At 37.2% G+C, this 12,156-nt stretch overlaps 1 protein-coding gene across 1 annotated transcript in view; it reads right to left on the reverse strand.

Annotated features, from left to right (window-relative positions):
- The window catches only part of DMGDH (dimethylglycine dehydrogenase), a 40,363-nt gene that overhangs the window by 5,015 nt on the left and 23,192 nt on the right, over window positions 1–12,156 (reverse strand). The window contains exons 11-14 of the mRNA XM_030466679.1: window positions 10,455–10,585; window positions 8,801–9,018; window positions 7,780–7,937; window positions 6,691–6,750 (exon numbers count right to left, since the gene is read on the reverse strand). Of these exons, the coding sequence (XP_030322539.1) occupies window positions 6,691–6,750; window positions 7,780–7,937; window positions 8,801–9,018; window positions 10,455–10,585 (567 nt within the window). The remainder of the gene's footprint in view (window positions 1–6,690; window positions 6,751–7,779; window positions 7,938–8,800; window positions 9,019–10,454; window positions 10,586–12,156) is intronic.

A 12,156-nucleotide genomic window follows, 5' to 3' on the forward strand; every position in this document is an offset into this window, starting at 1 on the left:
CCACTGCTGTACTGACAGCACAGCTCCTTTTTTCTGGAATGTTCAGATTCTTTTAAATACATAGACAGAGAGAAATGGGAGCCTTATAAAACACTTATTTTTGTATTTGAAGTTGGTATGTTTTGGTTGGTTTTGTTTTGGTTTGGGTTTAATTCAAGATTGCCTCTATAAATTCCTCATTTAGAGATGGAAGAACAGTTTCCATAGATATTACTGTGGCAATCATATTCAGAGCCTTAAGTATGACCTGATTACAGATACGTACTGCTTTTATGGGTCACTTCCAGATTAACTCTATAGATGACAGTTAAGTCCTGTTAATATACTAATTGCTGGAACCTTGAGGTTGACCGAAAAAATAATCTTGACTTCCACATCTTAATTACATTTTAGATATGGAAACCATTAGAGCAAGCAGCTAGCAAGCTTTAGTATCTACATATCTCTGGATCAAGCTTTGCCTGTTGGTTACAGACATATAATTATATTTCTACCCAATTAATTTTAACTGGGACAGGTTTCTGGCCACCAGGAATAAATCACTAACTAGAGATTAATTTGGGGCATTCATGTAATGAGTTTGTTCTTTGTTATTTTATGTATCTTGAAGTTTAAGAAAATTCTTATCTTTTCAGAAACAAGTCTTGGAAAAACAACCACAAGATAACCTAGTATTCAAATGCTGCAAAATATAGGCAAATATATAAATGATATACACACACAATATGCAAAAATGTGTGTATATACACATATATGGATATATATAAACACACACATACATATACAAACATTATATGATCATGCATAAAAAATGTATGAATGAAAATGTGTTTATATGAAGTTCCTATGATCTACTGCATTCTCTTCCCAAATGGCATTGAGCTGTTGTTGTGGAGCAAATGCCCAGAAGATGGCAGTCTTGGTTATAGAAATTAGTCACAAACCTACAAATGTAACTACAGAATATTTTTGTAGCACCACTGTCTTCATGACTGTTGTCACTATTGGGTTCACAGGGAAAAACCTTCTGAGAGTGTTCCTTTCTGGGAACCAGCCAAACTGACAGGAGTTGTTTCACTCTAATATCCAATTTTATTGGGACTTACATCTATTACACTTAGGAGAAAAGTAGGCTGCTTTAAGAACATTTAAGTAGTTAAAAAAAAAAAAAATTTTAAAACATCCACTTCAGAACACCAAAAAGGCACATGCTAGCATGTTTTCAGGACATAAGCAGCTTCTGAATTAAGGAAATATTTTTTTTCTGTACCACAGGATCGCAGAATGGGTTGGAAGGGAACTTAGAGTTCACCTCGTTCCACCCTCACAGTATTGGCAGGGTTGCTCAAGGCCGCATCCAACCTGGCCTTCAACACTTCCAAGGAGGGGGTGCCCACAACTTCCCTGGGCAACCTGTGCCAGCATCTCACCACTCTCAGGAAAGAATTTTTTCCTAAAGCCTAACCTAAATCTCCCCTCTTCAAGTTTGAAACCATTTTCCCTTGACCTCTCGCTACATACCCAGCAAAAATCCCTACCCCAGCTTTCACGTAGTCCCCCTTCAGATATTGGAAAGCCACTATAAGATCACCTTGGAGCCTCCTCTTCTCCAGGCTGAACAACCCCAACTTCCTCAGCTTGGCTTCACAGGGAAGATGCTCCAGCCCTCTGATGGTTTTTGTGGCTCTCCTCTGGACACATTCCAGGAGCTCTGTGTCCTTCTTATGTTGGGGCCCCAGAACTGGACACAATACTCCAGGCAGAGCAGGGGGAGAGAATCACCTCTCTTTAAGCTGCCTATGCTTCTTTTGATGCAGCCCAGGAAACAGTTGACTTTCTGGGCTGCAAGTGCACATTCATGGCTCATGTTGAGCTTCTGGCCCACCATCATCCCCAAGTCCCCAGCTCCTCAGGGATGTCCTCAGTCCTTTCTCCTCCCAGCCTGTATTCATGCATTGGATTGACTTGATCCAGGTTCAGAACCTTGTACTTGGCCTTGCTGAACTTCATGTTCCTTGCACAATCCCACTTCTCTAGCCTGTCAAGGCCCCTTTGGATGGCATTCCTTCCCTTTAGCATGTTGATTTCACCACACAGTGTGGTGTTAGTCTGAAAAATTGCTGAGTGTGTACTTGATTTCCCTGACCACGTCACTGACAAAGATCTTAAATAGCACTGGTCTGACTACTGACCCTTGAGGAACACCACTCATCACACGTCTCCATTTGGACACCGAGTTGTTGATCACAACTTTTTGTGTGTGACCATCCAGCCTTATCCAAAGAGAGGTCCATCCACTGAATCCGTATCATTCCAGTTTAGAGACCCGAATGTCATGTGGGACAGTGTCAAATGGTTTGCACAGGTCCAGATAGATGATGTCTGTTGCTCTGCCTTTGTCCACCAACTCTGTGACCCCATCATAAAAAGTCAGCAAATTAGTCAGGCAGGATCTGTCCTTTGTGAAGCTGTGTTGGCTGTCACAAATCACCCCTGTGCTTACCTCCATGATCTTGCCAGGCAGTGCAGTGACACTGACTACTGCAGTTCCCCGGGTCTTTTTTTTCCATTTTTGAATATGTGGGTTACGTTTCCTCTTTTCCAGTCACCAGGAAATTCACCACACTGCCATGACTTTTCAAATACGACAGGCAGTGGCTTTGTAACTTCATTCACAAGTTCTTTCAGGATCTGTGGCTGCATCCCATCAGGTCCTATGGACTTGTTCCCCTTCAGGTTCTTTAGGTGGTCTTGAACCTGCTCTTCTTCTACAGAGGGGGGGATCTTCTTTTCTCAGTCCCTGCCTTTGGCTTCTGGAACATGGAGTGTGTGACCAGAGCTTTTGCCCATGAAGACTGAGGTGAAGTAGTCACTTAGTACCTTGGCCTTTTTTACAGCTTAGATGACCAGCTTCCCTGTTTCATTCTGGAGTGAGCCCATATTTTCCCTAGTCTTCCTCTTACCATTGACATACCTATAGAAACTTTTCTTGTTGCCCTTAACCTCCCTTTCCAGATACAATCCTTTCTGTGCTTTTGTTTTCCTAGCCTGGTCTCTTGCTTCTCTGACTACTTCTATCAAGTATCTTCTCTCTGTATCTATCTGTTCTTGTTTCTATCCTGCCAACATATTATGTTTCGCCATATGTCAATGGTGAACAAAATAACCAGTGATCACTTTAATATGTATCAATAAAAACATATTCTAGCACAAGGACAGTGACTCAGTAGAACAGACAGCCAAGGGACACTGCAGAATCTTCAAGATCGAGAGGTCTTTGGAATTTCACACATGAAATTTTAATACATATGGCAAGGAAAACATATGTAGTTGATTCTGCCATAGAACAAAGGTCTGGATTATTTTATTATTTTTTCCATGATAGCATTTGAAAAAGTCATTAAATTCAAACCAGACTTTTGAAAAATAGAAAGTATTCAGTGGTGATATACAATATATCTTTGACCACTTGAACATGAGAAAATTCCAAGGTGCAGCAAAACTCAATATTCTGGGATGTGAAAAAAAAAGGATTGCAAATTGTTCTTCTCTAAAGCTATTCTGTGAACTTCCTGTCACAAAGACCAATTGAATATTTTGCAGAGTGAATAACCAGATTAGTTATTCATGAAATGAAAGTATTAATGCATGAGGCTATCTAACAACTTACCTAACCTTCTACATACACGACCAATAGAACGAACTAAAGAAAATCAACAGCTATTAAAAAAAAACCCCACACATAACCAGATTTTAGTGTGAAATTATGAGACAATGTATACTCCAAGCAAGAAATTAATTCTTTTAGTTCTATTAATTAATTCTCTTACTCTTCCTCCCCTTTGGTTTAATCACAGCCTAGCTTGCTCATCTGTGTAAGGAAGCAGCTAACACCAACACCAGGGAAATGGTGTTGTAGAGTAACATGCAGAGTCTGTAAACCACCTAGAACAACACTGTCTCTTCAGCCTTACTGATAAAATGCAACCTGACACAGAAATTGTCATGCTATAATTTACTAGACCATGTGAAAAAAAAAAGTCTTAAATTTTTAAGAGTTTCTCCTGTTACTCATCAGGAAACGAAATTACTAGTCTGTATGTACTTGCAGATGATGCAAAAAATACACTTCACAAATATAGATAAACACCAGGATTTTGTTGGGAACTTACACCTCAATATTTATCCCCCAGGTATTTGAATGCCCTCTCATAGAAATTAAAATACTTTTCGATTGTGGGTACCTTCACTGGTATCTGGTCATTCATTCACCTTAATCTTTTTACAAACTGTTCACATTTAGCGTTAAATACCTCTTGAAATTCATGTATGCTGAAGTCTCTTTGCATTTTGTAAGCTATTTCAGGTTCTTGTTACACAGTTTAAACTCTACACAAAAATCAGCACTTGTCCCAGCTAGGTGTGCATGCTTAGAGAACCAATCCCTGTCAGTCACCCTGCAGGCCAAACAGACTTCACAGAATCACAAAATGGTTTGGATGGGCAGGGACATTCATAGCTCACCGAGTTCCAGCCCCCCTTGCCATGTTCAGAGGCTCCTCCCATTAGACCAAGTTGCTCAAAGCCCCATCCAACCTGGCCTTGGACACTTCCAAGGACGGGTCATTTAAGCATCTGTTACTATTAGTTTGTATTCCATTTGCCCTTTTTTGGGGGGGGAAATTTCATTATAAATAGAAGCAGATAATAGCAGAAGATTCTGCTTGTCTTCCCTCATGGTAGAACTCCATTTAAGGAGTGCTGAGGTCCATGCCATGCCAAACAGACTCCAAAACAAGAGGAATGGAATTAGGACTCACAGCCCCAAGCTGCCAAGATGCAGAGTAAATAATCTCACATTGCACTTCATGCTACAGTGCTTAGACCATTTCCAATATCTGAGTTAGCTCAGGTACCTCTGCAGTGCCAACACACAGCCGCAGCTGCCCCCCATTTGAGTCAATAAATAAACATCGATTATCTCCTTTTTCACGCCAGTTCAGCTAAACTGGCAAATATTTTAGGCTGACATACTGCATCTGTGCTGGAGACTCATTCGACACCCATTCATCTAATGTGAATATCTGCTCCAGAGAGCTGTTCCAACCCTGCATTTCAAACATCCAGAGAACTGCACGGAGCAATAAAGAATCAAGTGCTTCATTCACATTAGCGCCTCTGCATGTTCTGCATGGGCATCTTGGCAAGAAGCAGTTCCCTGTTTATGGCTGCTTTCCTGCTTTTAGTTAAAAAAAAAAAGAAAAAAAAAAAAGAAAAAAAAAGGAAGTGGAAGTAGAAGTGGAAGTGGAAGTAGAAGTGGAAGTGGAAGTAGAAGTGGAAGTGGAAAGGAAAGCTAGTGGCAATAACATATTTCATTGCATTCTCCTCAAGATTTACTTCATGAGTAAATATAACCTACTCCTACTCCATAAAGTTTTGTATTTCACTTGCATGTGTCATTCTCTCTAATTAGGGAAAAATTACAATACCCAATGAAGACACTGTACCCACTACATGTAGGAACTTCAATTGACATCTCTGGGAGAACCTTGTCTTGCAGTAGATGAGCTCTGTAGCTGGGTAAAGACAATTTTTAACCTTGATTTCGTGCTAGAGGCAACACACTGATGTTAAACTAGGACAAAAATGAATGTTTTATCAGTCCTGCACAGGCTGAAGACCTCAACACCTATAGTTCAATAGTTGTAGAGGAAAAGCATCTTCCTGGGACCATCCTGGTCACTGAAATTGTCATGTATAAGACCTGATGTTTTTACATTAGAAACGTCACATCCACTGTGCAGGTAATTTCTTTTTGTTGGTGGGTTAACTGATAATAACAGATGACATTAGAGCTGCATGGGAAAAAATTTCAGTGATTTAATGGAAAGATGCTGTATTTGACAGAATTAGGACACTGGGTTAGGTTTCATTTGGACCAGGTAAGAGAATTGCAAATATTTTCTGTATCTTTTAGGTTACAACAGAGTTTGATTTGATAAAATAATAATATAAGAAAATGGAGATGCTAATATAAGGAGATGGAATAATTTTGATTTTTACTACATATTTAAATTCAGCTAGTCCCATTCTCTAAACTTCAAATCAAAAAGGAAACATTATGAGCACAGGACCTCTTCAGAATTTGTATGAACAAATTAATTGTTATTATTTGTTAATCAAAATATTTTAACTTACATTTTACTCAAACCCAAATTTTCAGACAGCAGCGCAACCGGATTGGTTTTTTTCAGTAACTGCTGTACCAGAGTAGTAACTATGGAAAATGATCCTACAGACAATTCCTTGAACAAGAATACGCAGTCATAATGTTTTCACAATATAAACAGTGTCGTTGAGCTTGTGCATAGGTACTATATATTGAAGCACATGAACTCAAATTTATCTAAAAGTAAATCACAAAGAATTATTTTTCATGTAGACAACATTGTGTATTTGCTAATTCAGATGTAATGTATTAATTTTGTTCAGAAGAGAAATGGAAAAATATGGGCTTTTTTGTTTGTTTTAAGCAAATCATTAATAAAATAATTATTCTTACAGTAAAAAAAGTTGCTTGTTTCATTTTCTAAATCTGTTTTCTTTTACAGGGAATTACATTTTTCTTTTCAAATACTTAAAGCACTATACTTGGGCATAATAGAACACTTTGCAAATAACAGGACATACCTTGTTTAACTTCACAAAGTATTCCAGTCCAGCTTCCAAGGGATTAGTGTCACAGTTCATCTGTTTAAAAAAAGAAAAGTCATTTGTATCTGATGGACTACCATAGCTTTTTGGGTTGGGGTGGGGAGTATTCATATAATTATTCCACACAGCCTTGTGTTTACTCCTAATTCAATGTCTTCCCCATTACACACACGTGACTTCCATTTGAACACATTGCATGGTTCCTAACTGTGATTTCAACAAAATGTCTACTATTATGCCTAATCTAAATGTTTACTAAAATGACAAGTAAACAGAGATTTCAATAAGAAAGAAGACTTCACATCAAAGCAGAAAGAACCAGCAGAAGACTGAATAACTGAGCTATGCACATGAATTGCAACAGGGCAGAATGACTTAGCTGTAGAGGAAAATAAAACAGAAAACCAGTTTTGTTTACCACGTTCCCATTAGGTGTAGGGGGAATGATCTGTTAGGCAGCATTTGAAGCAGGAATGAAAATAATTACCATTGGGCAAATGAAAAAGAAACCCTAAAAGCCCATTATTTCACCTTCCTGAATTCCTTTCCAAAGCAATTAGGAAAAAATTCAGATATGCAGAATTTATACTGATTTTCCCCAGATTCCTTAGGCTTCCTGAATAGTTCCATATTGTGAGTAGATTTGGCAGAAACAAGGTAATGAAAATGAAAATTTCAAATATATTCTGAAGCAAAAGTAATTTTCCCCTCATGACATAATTATTAGAGTAATAAAGCATTTTCAGAATCAATCAGCAAAATCTTTGATTTCAGAACACTGGAGCTCAGCAAAACACTCATAATAATGTTATACACAAAGGGAAAAATATCAGTGAATCAAAATAAGTGTTTCTTTGCCAGCAGTGCAATGGACTATTTTTATTTAGAAAAGCCACTGTTCAGAATTATACCAGCTTTTCCTGCTCAAGGTAAACTTTATTTTCACGCTAAACTGAGAAACTTGCACAAATATTATCTAGACTAAGTGCTGACTAAAAGCTGTATAGTAATGATGAAATAAAGAAAATAAACAGAAAGAGTAGTAAATCAGTTGTATTTCCTGACCTCTGCCCCCCAAGCTCGGAAACCCTTCTCCAGCCTTAAAACATTCAGAGCATACATTCCAAAGTTGTCAATTCCTTCTTTGTGGCCAGCTTCCATAAGTGCACTGTAAAGAGACACAGAATCTTCTTTCCTATGATAGAGCTCCCAGCCCAATTCACCTGTTACAAAAGCAAGAGTAACAGTCACATTTGCTCAATATTTTAAAAATTCTAACAAATACAGCTCTATTCTTGGTAAAAAATAAGGATCAGTGCTTTGTTAATTCACATTCTATGATTGACTCTGCTATCATATATTCAGTCCAACTCCTTGCTAGAACCACCAGATGACTTATGCCCTGGATCTTAAGCAGTGGTGCTATTCTAATTTAAACACTCAAAAAGGGGGAGAAAAAAAATAAATCAGACTACATGATAAGAAAAGATCATTTACCAAAGTCATAATGACAGAGAATGTTTAAGGGCATTATAAAAAGACTTGGCAAGTAACCAGCAAATGTAACTTGAGTGTAAACAAGCATAAAATGAGTATATTGTATCATAGTTAGCACAATAGGAAGAGGACTACAGCTGCTTCAGAGTGGTCTGAATTCATGTCATTACAGTAAGGTCTGACACAAAAAAAAATAAAAATAAACTGAGAAAAACAAATACTCAGCATTATAGTGTTACATTTTCAAGGGACTTTACAGACACTTTATATATGAATCAAAAAAAAAATTCTTGGCGGTGGTTTTGCTTCAAATACCACAGAGGTTATTAGAGCTGGCCTTTTGATCTGTAAAATAAATATTTACACAATTGGGTATTCTAGAGAAAAAACTCTTGGAAAACTCAGCACAGACTCTGACCGGATCACATCTGAAAATCTGTGTACTGCATTTCCTCACATGTTTATATACAAAATGTAATTAACCTATTGAATTATTATGCATACACAACAAGATTTACGTTTCAGCCTAAGTTTAATCACATTTACTTTATTACTACTTCCTTAAGAGTCAGTTTTCTCTGTTTCTTACCTGTGTATGATATCCTAATGGCAGTAACAGCAATATCAGAAAGTTTCACTTGTCTAGCCTGGAGAAACTTAAATGAACCATCACTCAGATCCTCACTTGTCAGCTTCTGGAGGATCTGTCGGGCATATGGACCTGCTACACCAAGTACTCCCATCTCATCTGTCATGTTTTCAATTTCAACTTTATATCCACCTCTTGTTACTTCCTCTTCTATCCATCTACATGTAAAACAAAACAATGATGTCAATTTTTAATGAAAAATAACTTATTTAGATAAAAATTAAAAAGGAATTATTTTTGACAGTGTTTATCTTCCCAGCAGCTCCCAGTCCCACACCTTGTAAAAAACAATGGAAATATGTACACAAAATAGTCAAATCTGTCATTGATGTTAAAAAGTGTTTTCTTGTGAGATACTGGTAGAGGAACACAAGCAGCTGGGATATAGCAAGGAAAGAGAGAAAGTGGGTGAAATGGTATTTCAAGGTAAGAGAACGAAGTGAACTCAGAATAGAACACATATTTGCCTTTGGATCCAGAGTATATTTAATAAAATAGCCAATATATAAAGAATAAGCATTTAACACCACAAATATAAGAAACAGTGACACCAATTGCTCTGCTAACAGAAAGGTCTGACTTGTTCCTTCCTACAGCCATTATTTAAAGTATTGGCAGGAAGTTTGTTTTTTAGTTTTAATTTAATAAAAAACATCAACTGGTTGCTGTCTTTCAAGAAGCTCACAAAATAAAGGAAAGGACTATAGTTCAAAATCTTCTGAAGTACTACTTTGTTAAGCATTGTTTAAAAATCTCAGGTGCAGGGAAGTACCATACAGAACTGATGAAGTTCTGTAGTAGTAAATGCCCCAGATCCAGTCCTGACATCTTCTTCCTGAATGTGCCAGTGGTCCTACTGATCCCTTTGGGACAGTCATGAAAGAGTATTCCAACATTATTTATTATGTATCCCACATTATTTATTATGTCTTGGGATAGCAAATTTCAGACCTTTACATGGTGACCCATCTTGAATAACTGATTTGTCAGCAGTCTGCAGTAAGAAAAAGTCTTTTCCTAGCATGTATACACAGCCACTAATAGCACTAGAAGTACCCCTTCCAAAGCTCATCTATGAAAAATATTTTAATGAAGTCATCTTGCAACTTCTTCTACCTCTTATCTTTCTGCTGTTTCTCTTTGTGACCCCACGCCCCAAAGCAGAAGACATTATCACAGTATCAGGAAGACTGAACAACCTATCTGGACTGGCCAGGTCAGTGTCTGTGGGGGAATACATGGTCAAAGCCAGTTTTTCTTACGTAAGAGAAAACACTAGAAAGGAACAACTGTGCTGTGTTCATTCATACAATGCCAAACACAAACAGGTTCAACAAGAACTGCCTCCATTAAACTATATTACATAATTATCAGTAAGTTCTCCATCTTTTTAGACAGCCAGTAATCCAATAGTCAACTGTTTAGGCTTTAGGATTCGACTCCACCTATTTTTGAAGAAACTAAATTCAGTAAATAAATAGAATTCTCTTGAACCTAGCAAAACATTTGTTAAGTAGTGGTTAAAAATCTGGCACTTAGTACAAAGGTTTCTATATTACTGTGACTGTACTTTCTGCATCAGAAATAAACTAACCTCAGATCATGGAGTTCTGACCCCGAGCCAGTTACAAGCATAAACTCTTCAGGGTACAGTTGACAGACAGTCAGCTCAGCATAAACTTTTCCTCTCGGTGTTAACATATGGCTTATGTTTGTGGAACCCACCTACAGAGTAAAAGTTGCGATTATTAAGAATGCAAAATAAACCCTTTGAACTCTTAAACATTATGAAACATATGTGAATATGTATTTATTTGAAAGAACAATGTTTTTATGTTTGTTCTGCTATGCCATAATATGAGTGGACAGACAAACAATTAACAGTGCTTAAGCTTTACATTGGAAATGTCATATTTTTCTTGAAAGAAAAAATTTCAATTTTGAAATTAGACAAATCAAGGCTTTTATAAGTACTTACTAGTTGTGTATTACACAAGGTGTCTTTAAGTTACATCTGATTTAAGAATGCATTTTCAATGCAAACTCAATTAGTTTTAGTTCATTCTCTGATCATGAGAATAAAAAACTCTACGTTGTTGACATATTCTTTTCCAATCATATGAATAAGGCTTTCAGTTCCCAAAAGGGTAACATTGCTTTGGCCCTTACTTAAACAAAAAAATACTGAGTTCACTTATGATTTTATGCTGACCCTGACTGACATATGTCTTTATATTTTATGTAGCTTCTGACTATGAAGCTACCTCCCTTAGGTCCAGTGTAGAAACAAGATCTCTAAAGCAATGACCATGAAATGTATACATGCTCATAGATATATCATCCCTATAAGCAGAAATATGAACATGACATAGCTGTTGTGCTGGTTTAGTTCCAGAGGCAGAATTTAATTTCTCTTATTTGATTCTGCTTTCATAAGAACGCTGTCAATCACTCAGTTAGTGCCCAAATCCCAGACAAAGAATGGAAAAGGGAACTATACGGCAGATTTAACATTCTTTTGCAAGGTCATATTACATTAATATATTTACTGGAATATCACAGGCACACAATTTAATATTCAGGATATGATGGTAGTCACACCCAACCCGGTTGATACCAAAGTATATTTCCACTAGTTTCACTGAATTAGTTTATGATGCATGCAAGCATGAATAGTACAAATAATTAGACAACTTAAATAATCAGCTGTTGGAAGTGAGGGAATTTTAGTTGTATTCTAAACTCTTCACATTATTTTGTTATCTATCTTTCCATTTCCCCTTAGCAACACCGATTAAACTCCATAGAAAACACTCACTTTGTTCTCATAATTTCCTATTTAATTTTGCTTTCCTGACAGCACATAAATGTATTCTGCAAGTGTTAACCATGTTTACTGATGACAGTTACCCTACCTCTGTCCAAGCTAAAAGGAAGAAAAATTTTGATCTATATTGCTACCAAAAAATTAATATAGTAAAAAATGTGACTATGTGGCACCTCAAGTTCTTCTTTCCCCTAAACCTTTAGGGTACCATTCCTGTGTACAGACTTCCCATTCCATTGGCTCTGACCTCTGAGGAGTTATCTGCCTTCACAACTATAATATCAGTGCTGTTGCCCTACGCTTCCTCCCTCTGGTGTCTACAAGAACTAAACCCATCACTTACAGCAAAAGCTTCATGAAATTCTATGCTGAAACGAGCACACCTCATATCTGCAGCACTTTGGGAAGGAACAATCTGCTTGCTGCAGCTGTATCTCTGAAGTCAATAACACTACATGACAAAGCAGGA

This window comes from Calypte anna, chromosome Z (assembly GCF_003957555.1).
Source record: "Calypte anna isolate BGI_N300 chromosome Z, bCalAnn1_v1.p, whole genome shotgun sequence".
In the NCBI taxonomy this organism is placed as follows: domain Eukaryota; kingdom Metazoa; phylum Chordata; class Aves; order Apodiformes; family Trochilidae; genus Calypte; species Calypte anna.